Raw genomic sequence first — 12,773 nt, 5'->3', positions numbered from 1 at the left:
CGACACTAATCTAGTCTATTATAAAATAGACATTTAATTTGGTCTTCGTAACTTTGTTATTTTCCTCAAAATAAACCCACTTCACGACAAGGGGAAAAAAAAAATAATAAAAAAAAAAGAAGAAAGCGAATGTGACTTGTGAAGTCATTTATCATTCAATTAGTCATACTTTCTCAAATCTGAAAACATTTTTGCTGGTTTGACAAAATATACTCAAGAAGGCCATGCAGTCAAAGTTAAACCAGAAGTAGGCATAATTAATCAATTGAGTGATGATTTAGCAAATTCTGCAGTAAAAATGATTACAACATAAACTAGAATTCCCGGCACGGAAGAAATTGAACTCTACAATGAAACACTAAGAGCAAAATGAATGGATACACTTTACAAACATCTATGAAGATCTTAACTTCACTGATATCAAAATCAAGCAGACTCAGTTTCACCGGCTGCTGCTGCTCGTTTCTTTGCAAAGTATTCATCAGCACGAGCAAGGTTTTTCCTTACTGATTCCTTGACGTACTTCTTTCTTCCAGGTAGTACAGTGATAGAACAGCCTGCAGCCTCAAGCTTTTCTTTTGCTTGACCTGAGAAAGCACGGGCCTTTATTTGCAGCTTCGTGCTTAATTCTCCTTCACCGAGAATCTGAAGAGAAGGTGACACAAATATTAGGTTCCAAAGAGAATCATGATACAGTATGAGATAGATGACTGTTCATTAATTAGAAAAATTAAACCATTTGGTTAGTCCCATATTGAAGAGGAGGGAAGCAGTTGAACAACCATAAGAACTAAGGACAGAAGCTCAAAATGAACATAATTCTGAATAATTTATTGTTTTCATCACTGAAGGCCTGAAGCTGTAAAATCAGGTCTAGAAAAGATCACTACTAAATGTCAAGCAGTCCTCAAGAAGAATAGACAAGTCAAAAACTCATAAGCATACTAGTGATAAATTCTTCATACAAAAGACCAAGAAAATGAAGCTACTTGCTTCTTGTGCACTTAGAAAGGGAGTGTATGTTCATGACTTAGCTAATGATGGTAAGAATGCTTTGTAATGCAATTGCTAATTGAATGGCCCCCAAATGCAGTCTTCTACTGATTGGTCAAAAGTACACTATAAATTAAGTAATTGGTTGCACCAGGTTAGCCCAGTCAGCATGACAAGTTAAGTTAATTGGGTGTCTCAGGAGACTTGAGGGCAACTCTTGCTACTACCACATCCAGCTGCTGTTTACAACATTTCAGCTGAGAGGATCATAGCAAATATTATGCTAAAAGGATTTCAGGATAAATTGTTATCTGGAGAATTATTCAAAAGGCTCATATAGGGGAGAGTCTGTTACCAAGTGGCAGTGTCACCCACACAATTCAGGAAAAAACTGTCATCTGGAGCCTCTGTACAGTGTAAATTATGCCTTTTATGTATGGCGGGGGACCGAGAGTTAGAAGATGTAGTCTCTGTTACCATTCCTAAACGGCTGGCTCTAGGTTTGCCCTATATATGTTCACAACTTAGTCCTACCGTCTTCTGTAGAACTCTTCTACTAGGCAATTTTATGACTACACATTTCATCAACCTCTTGCAGATTATACAGAGTATAACAGAAATTTCGCGGACAGATAAAAAAAAACTTATTTTAAATCATCGGTGCTGATAACTCTGCAATATAGTTCTATAAATACTCCTCAATTGAGGCACAACCATAGAATTGTTAGCCAACAGAGGTTCTTAAGTCAGAGAGGACACTAAAGCTAATTTTCTCTGCTTGTCACATATCAGGTGATGAGTTGCAGAGGCAGATTCAAGACCACACTTTATCAAGTCGCAACTGTCCTCAAAAAAAGTTGCAAACATCTAATATGCATAATGAATGAAACATCCAACCTATACTGGAGTAGTGGAGTTCCAGATACAATTTCAACACCATGATTGTAGTATCAGACCATGGCCTTGACAAATAGCCATATCTCAAATATAATCCTTGTAAATGCGAATGCCAAACTCTCACATGCATACTACTTGTTAAGGTAAGCTGGAACATCAATAGAATATTGCTAACATTTAAAGACTGTTTTTCAAGCTCCATAGGAATCAATGGCACAGAGTCAAGATCACAGAAAGCAATAATTATCTCATCTTCTTATCAGTCTTTTTCATTTATAATTATGGTAAAGATGAATCGACCTATTTACTTCAGCTGCTATTAATTGTGTACTTGGCATTTATTCACAGATAGACTACATACTCAGTAACAATGTGTTCTTATTCCTGTAACCAGGGATCATTTATGATACAGTATAAAACAAGAAGATAAGAATGATTCAGAATGTCTTGTATGCCTAAGGTATTTTATTTTGCCTGTCAAAAAAAAAAAAAAAAGGGTATTTTCTTTTGACCTGAAAACACCTGAGCTTATTAGTTTATTACACCTGATCTAGACTTATCAATCCTTATCTAAACATAAGACACAAAGGCAAATAATAAATTTCCAATATGAAGCAACTATAGAGCAAAGGAAGATAGATGACCGATTGACCGGACCTTGAGTAGTAAGGCTTATGTTACTAGCAGACTGCTGGAGTCAAGCTTGGTTATTATATGTATTGAATGGTTAACCCACACTGGATAATCAAGACTAGTAATGTCCAAAATATCAAATAGCTCGGCATAACAACTAAGGGGCAAAAGCACAAAACATCAATAAAAAGTGTTCCATGGGTACTACGAATTAAGTTTCCATAGTTCTACACTTCTACAATGTCAGAATACTAATGATACGGTGACAGTAACTAACATGATACCTTGAGGGAGGATAAGAAGTGTTACCCTGGACCCAAGGTAGTTATCATTTTGGCAAACTATGATCTAACATTATATGATCAAACATGGTTCACAGCTTACAAGTCACATGGAGGTATTAAAGTGTCATCTCATCTCTAATTCTCTAAATAAGACCAGCAGTTGGAAATAATAATAACTCTTTCTTCAGTTCTCAGCATATAATATACCCTTACCTTCAATGGCAACCTTCTTTCTCTCCCTGATGGATTGATTATACCCTTCTCCTTCAAGGACTTTATTGATACTTCTTCACCTTCCTTAAATCCAGCAACCTCTATGTCTCTCAAGTTTACAGGCACGTACTTTGGCAACCCAGCACGCATTCCTGTTGAATGACAGTGCCATTAATGTACATGACTAGCTTAGAAATAGTTCCACCCGCAAAACAGGTTGAAGCATGAGTAATAGAACTCTGAACAGAACATCAGAATAAAGATCAAGAGAATAAGATCAAGAACCAGAAAAAGGAAAGCCGTCAAAGGTTAAATGATAGAGTATAGGATAAGAATTCAAAAAAGCTCAACTAAGTTAATTAACAAGAATACAGTAACTATCCATTGAATGCACTTCTTTCACAGCAACTGATAGACAATGTTGAACTTGAATGATCTCAACATGAAAATAATCTTCTGAAGTAGTATACAAAAAAATACATTGAGCAATTGAAGCAACTAAACAAATTCACTGAAAGACTAAAGTGAACAAGCAATTCCTTTTTCCAAGCATACAGCAGTTCAATGATAATCACTAATAGTAAAAAGCCAAACACAAGCCATTTAATGGCGTAAGCCTAAGGTTATAAATGTAATTGTGTAATGATATTGTTTATTATATATATGAGTGTCAGGGTTACCCCATTACACAGTAACTCATAGAACTTATGTTGCATAAACAAATTATTTTACACAAGTAAAATTGTATAAAATTTGTTTTAACGAGTGCATGGCCATCATTTTAACTAGAGCAACCTATAATTAGGTCCACTAACACCATAACATGAACGTCTAGTTATCTAGCTTAAGCATCATTTTTCATTATGAGAATCCTCACGCTACAAATTTAGAAATTTAAAATGGAGAATGAAAGATTAAATATGTATACTTTCTTATAGAAACTCTATGTACAATTTGCTGAAAGTATGTCTTTCATTATGAGAATCCACCTCAATCTGTATACTTTCTTAAAGAAACACTATGTACAATTTAGGTATATCTGGAACTCTGGAAGTAAGAGTGGGGATATGTTGGTACTGAAGACACTAATTCATTGTTGGGATTGAAGACATGAAGTCAATGTGGATCAGAAATTACAAAAGTCAATGTTGGAACTGAACTCAATGAGAGGCAATACACATGCAATTCATTGTTCGAACTGAAGTCACTGATTCACAATGGACATCAATGTACTATATCTTTACTAGAGCCTTAATCAAAGAGAGGGAATATGCTCCATTCTTGTTGTTCACCCAACGCCTCAACAGATTTTCATGGCAACATATCTGTCAAACGAGTTGTGGTGATTTCTTTTATCTAATCACAAAACTCATGGGTAATATAAATAGGAAACTACACTAACAATAAGAGGTTTATGCTCCCAGAAAATAACCAATTCTAGCATAAACTTCTTGTTCGAGTAAACACTCCTTACTCATGAATATTTCAACTTTTCACCAAAGTTTTTAACTTTCTTAAGTGTCCTCACTTCAATGAGGTGCACCAAGGCACAATGAGGCACAAAACAGCGCAAAGGGATCTTGCCTGAGTGCACCTTGAGCCATTTTATACATTGAAGCGGATACATGCAAGCTATGAATGTGAGAAGCAGATGCATGCAGGCATATTCAAACTAGTTAAATGTTATATGTTTCCACGGTAACATTGTCAACAGTTTTGACTTCAGTGTTCCAATTTCGATGGGCTAGCTTATTCTTTTAAATCGTGTTTCTCAAATATCATCTATACATCAACACTCCCCATGCTCATATTTCAAGCAATAACTAGGTGATGATAAATCATATGATATTTGATGTTAAACTAACTATTGTTTTACTAAGTAGCATAGCCATAGGTTAATTCTCCATACATATATCATACTTCCCCCGTTCTTTAATTATTGCAACAATTGAATTTTACAATATTCACACAATACCATGTGATTATCTATCGCAAATTTTACATACGGAAAAATATAGTTGAGTCTTGTTAAATTTGTCTTGATGTATACTTTCATAGTATCAAATTTTTTTATAACTCTTACTTACACATATTTGAAGATATGAATAAAATAGTTAATAACTTGGGATGCGTATAATCCCAATTATTGCAATAAATAAAGAACGGAGAAAGTATTAAGTATGTTTCTACAATGAGTTCTATGTTAAGACTCTTACAAGCTTCTTAAATAGGTTCTTCTATCATGTTATAGAGGAATGTGGGGGTTGGGTTGTGCTTTCATGATGTGGTAAATGGAAATACAAAGTAGGATGCCAATTTTCAGAAGGAATAAGCACCATAAGCCTGAACATAGAAGACCGTAATCATCTTATAGGTTATCTTCCAGGCTTCAGTATCATTTTATTCATTCGGCTGCACATTCGTACATGCCTTTTGTTATCCTAAGTTCACATAAGACTTGTATACGTTAGGTTCAAAATTAAAAAAACTAGATGTTCAATTCTGCAAAAATATTTCCACCTTCGCTAAAGACATTGAAAAAATTTAACTAGAAATGAAGCATACTATTATTGCAAGGCAGTACCCTAAGGATGTCCTGAACAATAGCTTTCCTTGAAATCCTCTCCTCATTGGATAAAAGTTTATTATCAATCAATCAAAGCCTTAATCCCATAAGGGGGGCCGATTGAAATAAAAAAAATATACAAAATGGGTGTCAGACTACAAAGTCTAGAAATGACTAAAGGAGCCTTGTCCGAGGTGGGTAAATTTGGAAAAAAAATATTAAAATAACTTTGAACTCTCAAATAAGTGTATGAAAAATACAAGAACGATTTGTATCAGCCCAAGAGATTTGTATGAAATAAAGAATGCATTATTGACCCATGATGGACTAAAAATGAGTTTGCATGTAGTTTTACAAAGGAAGCTCATGCAAATGTCCACGAAAAAAATGCTTCTCCACCCCATGGATCTTTCTCCATATAAATAATTAGATACTCCCTTCGTGCCAATTTACTCGCAACATTTTGAGCTTTGCACTATTCACACACTTCAATTTAACCATCTTATTTTGCTAATATATAAAACTAATAAAAACAAATATTATTATGTAAAATGATGTTGAATCCATCTTAATGTATATTTTCCAAGGATATTGATGGTCAAAGGTGTGAAATGGCAAAGCTCAAAATGTTGCAAGTAATCTTAACAAAGGTAGTATCCATTAGCACTCAATACCACCTCAAAAATGGTATTGAGATAGATAATAAAAATTTACAAGAAAAGTAAGTACTTGGGAAATACTCGGGGCTAGAGTTGCATTATCAAGGACATAAAGAGTCAATTGATCACCAACATAGGTCGTGCACATTCAGCATATTGGATAAGAATCATATCTTAATTACACGAACCATCATTCATAACTCTCAATCTCGGTATATTGTCCACTACATACCAATCCATATCTCTCCAATCTCAATTCCGAGTTCCGAGTATTATATACATTTATGCCTTATTTATGGACATTCTAATTTGAAATTTTGAATCCCACCTCAGAGCTGCTCCATTAGAGCATTTAAGTAACTAATAAATTAAATTCACAAAATCTCTAAATTCGCAATACACCCAAGAAAAAGTAATCACATGAACTCTTACAACAAATAACCAAATGAATGTGAAATCTACAAATATTAGAGGGTAAAATAAATCCAAATAGTTGTTAGAATAATTAGTAAAGATAATTACTTCCAGCAACAACACACTATTTAGGAATTCAAAGTATGTGGAGGTTGGGGTTATGTCTTCATGGTTTGGTAAATGTACCACAAAGTAGGAATTTTTTTTTTTTCTCCCCCTCCTGAAGGAATAAACACCATATACTTGAACATTGAAGACCAATGATCATATTATATGCTATCTTCTAGGCTTTAGTATCATCCAACTTATTTGACAAGAACCATCCGTGAAAAATGAACAAAAAAAGAAAAGTAATAAAATGAAAGTGGACGAAATACGAAAAAAAACATAGTGAGCAAGGCAATGTAAAGTGAAAACTACAAAAGAGGATATATAAATAATGTTAAGAAAAAATTATAAAACAAGGCTAAGGGGAGATAAAAGAGAGAGGAAAAAAACTCAAGTAAAAATCCAAAGGAAATACATAGTTTAGGTAAAAGAAATAAAGAATAAAGCATACATATACATATATTTAAAGTCATGACACATCCTCGATATGGGTTCTCTCCCTCCAATCTGCCTATCTAATACCATATTTTCCTCAATCACCATGACATTCATATTATTCTTAATCACCCTCCATGTTTTCTGAGGACTTACCCTACCCCTCACAATCCCATCACTTTGCCACTGTTGAACCTTACTTTTAATAGGGATCAATAAGCTAAGGGGCCGTTTGGTTTGCACGGGGTAAACAGAATAACAGAATAGAATGAACAAAAGGAATGAAGGAGAATGGAATGAAAATCCTTTAGATGTAGTATGTTGTTTGTTGTAAAAAATACAATGGAATCACAACCACCACTACACCACCACCACCACACCCACACAAACCCATCTTTCTTCATTTCCCACTTTTACCGGCCACCCCACCGCCTTGCCGCCCATCCCTAACCCTTCGCCGAAACTCGCCGCCCATCCCTAACCCCTCGCTGGAACTCGCCTCTCGCTCTTTCTTCGCTAGGGTTTTGAAGGTCCGTCGCCACTCTTTTTTCGCAGCTCGGAAGAGGGTGCCGGGGAGGGAAGGTCCGTCGCCGCCCATCTCTAACCCCTTGCCGGAACTCAGCTCGCCTCTCGCTCTTTCTTCGCTAGGGTTTCAAAGGTACGTGAGTGTGCGTTCTTGGTCTCGCTCTTTTTCGCAGTTGGGAAGAGGGTTCCGGGGGGCGGCGAGGGGCAGTAAGGGATTAGGGAGGGGCGGCGAGTTCTGGCGAAGGGTTAGGTACTAGGCGGTGCGACGAGAGGATGGCCGGGATTAGGGAATGTCTTGAGGGATAGTCAGCGAGGGATAGGTGGTGGAGGGGAGGGCCGACTAGGGGTAGGGGAGGCGCGGCGAAGGGTAGGTGGTGGTGCGGTTTTCCGGTGATGTGTGTAGGTAGGAGGGTGGTGGTATGGTGGTGGCCTAGGAATGGAATGGAAATACCTTGGGGGGTGGGGAAGGAACTTGGAAGGATTTGGGGGAATAGAGACTATAAAGGGAATGGGAAAAAAGGTCTAGCAAACAACAACAAAGGGAATGATTCCTGTTGATTCCCATTCCTTTTGATGAATACCCCCAACCAAACGGCCCCTAAAAGCTTTCCAAAAAACTCTTAACCAAACAAGGCCTTAACATGTTGGATAACAATCATATCTTCAGTACACAACCCATCATTTCTTATTCAACTTTTCAACCTCATTGCCCTCATACCACAATGCAGCTAAATTAAACATCTCAATCACAGTATACTGTCCATTAGACCATTACACAATACACATCCACATCTCCCCAATCTCGATTCTGGTTTCCAAGTATCATATCATACACATATCCCTCATTTAACAACATTCTAATTCGAATCCCACCTTAAAGCTGCTTCATTAGAACATTAAAGTAACAACAAAAAAAAAAAAAAAAAAAAAAAAAAAAAAAAAAAAAAAACAAAAGAGAAAAATCCAAATTCATAAATTACTTAAATTCACAACACCCAAGAAAAAACAATCACATAAACTTGAATTTTATAAAAATAATCGCATGAACTTGAAATCTACCAAAATTAGAGGATTAAATAAAACCCAAAAAAATTCCGAAAAATTAGAAAAAATGATTACCTCCAGCAATACCACGCAATTTAGGAATTCGACGATAAAGGGGCATCTGACCACCTTCAAAACCCTTCATAACACCTGGACCAGACCTCGACTTCTGACCCCGCATTCCGAACCCACAACTGCCACCTTGACCAGCAGCATGACCTCTTCCCTTTCTTTTTGCCTTCTTCCTCGAACCCGGTTGCGGTCCGAGGTTATCTAGCCTGAACCGGGTCTCAGAACTCGACCCACTACTCCGAACCACATTTGAAGAAGAAGAAGTAGCAGCAGCAACAACAAGAGGTTTCCTGATAATGGTCCTCAAATTGAGTTTTAGTGAAGTGAAATTAAATGGGTTTATTCTGAAATTGTTGATGTTTCCTTTGAAATTGGAAGATGGGTAGTTGTTACAATTTGCAGTTGAAGGAGGAGCAGAGGAGAGAGAAAGGAGAGAAGCCATTGAAGAAGTGAGTTTGAGGGAGTGGAGTTTAACGGATAGGATAAAGGAGATTGCAAAATTTAGAGGTTCCTTCTTTTTAAGGTATTTTTGGGCTAAAATTAAAAATGGGTTGAAACCGGAAGATGAATGTTGTGTGTGTAACTAAGGGTGGTATAATACATTTTTTTTTTTGGGCCCATAAGTAGAATTGAGGCTTGGTAAAATGTTGAACTTTATGGAGCTGATTAAGAACTAGTTTTTGGTTTGAACGATGTTTATATAATTGTTTGTATTTTGAGAATAAAGTGAAATTTTTTTGAACCTTATTTAAAGTTGCAAATCGAGGTAAAAAAAATGTTGCAGATTGAGAATTGAAGGTTAGAAAGTTGTGGATTTGGGACTAAAATCGAATTATAGATAGGATAAACCATTGCAACCGGTTCTATAGCAAAAAAGAAAAAAAAAAAAAAACTCTACCCTTGTTTTTTTTTTTATTTTTTCCTTCAAATTTTAACATGTATCCCCGTTTTTAAAGTTTCTACGTGGCACCCTCAACTTTTAAAATCATACCAATTGTATCCCTGTCGTTAAATTGCCATTAACTTGTTGTTAGCTTTGCGTTAGTTAACTAACCCTTTTTTGTTACTAGAGCGTACCCGTGCTAATGCATGAGACGTCTTATTCACGAAAGAAAACATGATAAAGTAAAATGTTAATTGGTAGTTATTAGTAGGGTGAGCACGGTCTGGTTTGGTGCGGTTTATGATGAGACGCCATTTTTCCCTAAAAAATGCCAAATAATACATCATTAACTTACAATAAAGTTTAAATAATTAGCCCTAACATATTAATTGTATTACAAATTTACAATAATAATAACAATCCAAGTGCTAACACATAATACAATAACAATCATTTATCATCATAAATTCATAATACATTATAGTCATTATTATAATTTATACATATGTCTAATTAGCAGCAATATGACAAGATTAACAACATCAGGGGCTTACAGCAGGCCAACAGTATTACCACATGTCCAAGCACTCATCCAACAACAACATATTTTTATTCACCTACTGACCGTATAGTCGTATACTCGTATACCCTGTTGTATTTTGATTTTTCATATTTTTATTGTTTTTTAAAATTTATAATAATTATTTTAATTTATTTAAAAATTATATAAATATTAAAATACGGTTTACTGGTTTACAGTTTGGTTTGGTTAATAACTTTTGAAAAACCAAACCAAACCGTAAACCGTATATACAAAAAAATCGAAACCAAACCGTATTTTTAGAAACCGTAAACCAAATCTAACCGCTAAAATGCGACTTGGTCCAGTTTGGTTACAGTCCAGACCAAACTGTGTACAACCCTAGTTATTAGTCCCTTGAAAATATACAAAAAAAAAAATACTGGGATGGTGGGGTAGGGCGGGGACAACCTAAAATCCACCACTGGCCAGTCCATCATCCATGGCGGGTATGATTTTTATCCCATTCCTGCCCCACCACCTTCCTCGCCCCACTAGGGCAGGGATGAGGCGGGTCTCCTACTTGCCCCGCCCCACTGACATCCCTATATCCAACTACTTAGCAAATAAAGAGATCAAGCGAATATCTCTTGATATTAATAATATTATCAAATCCTTTTAACTTTGGTATAATACGATATCTTGTTATGTGAATATATTTGATATTATATATTGTAATCACTTACGAAGTATTATATTATTTGATTCTTGTGAATTATAAAGATTATATTAGGATTATTCTCTTGTAGCACTATACAATACGAACCAATCACCCAAACACACCCAACCTAGAAATCTCAGCCTATTAATATGCCAGCCATACTCCAAATGCAGTAAAGAACAACTGGGAGTGATGACGGCTATGCTTACCAATTTTGGTAAGGGAGATGGTTCAGCGCCAGTCGCTGCAACCCCAGAGTCGTTAACCAAAAACCCTGCGTCACCAGTTCTCGCCCCGGAGCAAAAAGAGCTAATCCAGCTGAGAAAGAAGGTTCTGGAGCTGGAGGCTTGCAACCTGAACCACGAGTGGGGAGATGAAGAAGCAGTTGAGAAAGGAAGTCTAAAGGCACGAGTCACTCGCAGCAGATCCCCGATCTCAGAGTGAGGGCCAAGCTTGGGCAGGATGAAGCGTGCACGACTTCAGGTGATTTTAGATGATTCCTCATTTTGTAAGGCTGGAAGAACAGATGGAGAAGATCAAGATGCCGACCTGTAAGTACAATGGCTTCACTATCCCAAAGAACCATGTCTCGGAATTCGAGAACCACATGGTACTATACACCATGACAGACTCAGTCTTGTGCAAGGCTTTCCTTCCCACATTGGAAGGACTGGCAGTTATATTGTCCAACTCGATTCTAAGACTAAGACTTGCTACTATCTTTGCCTTTATAGGTTCCAAGTTTAATATTATTTAGTTATAAATAGAAACCCGCAGTAAAAAATGTGGGTGAGATGAAAGATAGCGTGTTAAAGTATGCTAAATCTCTAGGCTACACTGTGATTCCACTCAGTGGGGGAATGGTGCGGATCCATCCCTAAAGGCTCCGTGTATTCCTACAGCCAGCTGAAAAGGATGTTCATGGAGCACTTTGTCATCCTGGTGGATGGCACCAAAATGACCACTGAGTTGATGTCATTTGTATAGGGAAAGGATGAACCCCTTTGAGATTTTATCACTCGGTTCAACAAAGAGGCCACCACAATTCCGGAAATGAGCCAGGAGGTAGCCCTTCTGGCCATGCAGAGCGTGCTCCTGACTGGGTCGCCTTTTAGAGCGTATATGGGGCGAAAAAACCTCAAGACATTAGCATAGGCATTGGGAAAGGCTCACGAGTTCATCAAAGCAGATGAAACAGACAGAGAAATGCTAAGCAGGAGGGTGGCAAATGACCCAGCTAAGTGGACTAATATAGCACGGGCTGAGCAGCCAGCCAGAGTGGATCAGGCGATCGAGCAAAGCAGAGCAAGGTCGAAGAGACGCTGGCATATTAGTGGGGGTCATAAATCATGATCATAGGAGAGGAGCGCAGGCTGGAAGGTTTGAACAATATACCCCACTCACTCGCTCGAGATCTCACATTTTCAGTGTGAACAAATCTGAGGACAAGTGGCAGAGACCACCTCGCATGGCGAATAGAAACTGTGACCCCAGTAAGTGTTGTGATAGGGACCGTGGCAACACCACTGATGAGTGCACACATCTCAAGGACAAAATTGAAGATCTAGTCCGACGAGGGTACCTAAACTAGTTCAAATAATACTTTGATTATAGCTGATGCAGAGAGGTAGATAAGTTGGTATACACTGCAGGAGGGGTCAGAATGATCGGGATGAAGGCAGAGACCATGACAGCAAGCCAAAGGGCAGTGTGCTGGTCATCAGTGGTAGACTAGTGCATGGTGGCACGGTGAATAGGGCTCGAGTCGACCTGCGCGAAATGATTCACCAAGTGAACCATAATGAC

At 37.3% G+C, this 12,773-nt stretch overlaps 1 protein-coding gene across 1 annotated transcript; it reads right to left on the bottom strand.

The window, feature by feature from the left end:
- Window positions 1–230: 230 nt before the first annotated feature.
- LOC110691200 (50S ribosomal protein L15, chloroplastic-like) lies at window positions 231–9,385 on the bottom strand. The gene is made up of 3 exons (XM_021868113.1): window positions 8,847–9,385; window positions 3,021–3,172; window positions 231–645 (listed from the first exon to the last, which is right to left on the bottom strand). The coding sequence occupies exons 1-3, from the start codon at window positions 9,283–9,285 to the stop codon at window positions 427–429; spliced, it is 810 nt and encodes a 269-aa protein (XP_021723805.1). The 5' UTR covers window positions 9,286–9,385; the 3' UTR covers window positions 231–426.
- Window positions 9,386–12,773: the final 3,388 nt, after the last annotated feature.

This window comes from Chenopodium quinoa, unplaced genomic scaffold (genome assembly GCF_001683475.1).
Source record: "Chenopodium quinoa cultivar QQ74 unplaced genomic scaffold, ASM168347v1, whole genome shotgun sequence".
Taxonomy (NCBI): Eukaryota; Viridiplantae; Streptophyta; class Magnoliopsida; order Caryophyllales; family Amaranthaceae; genus Chenopodium; species Chenopodium quinoa.
This window is presented reverse-complemented; position numbering and strand designations above follow the sequence as displayed.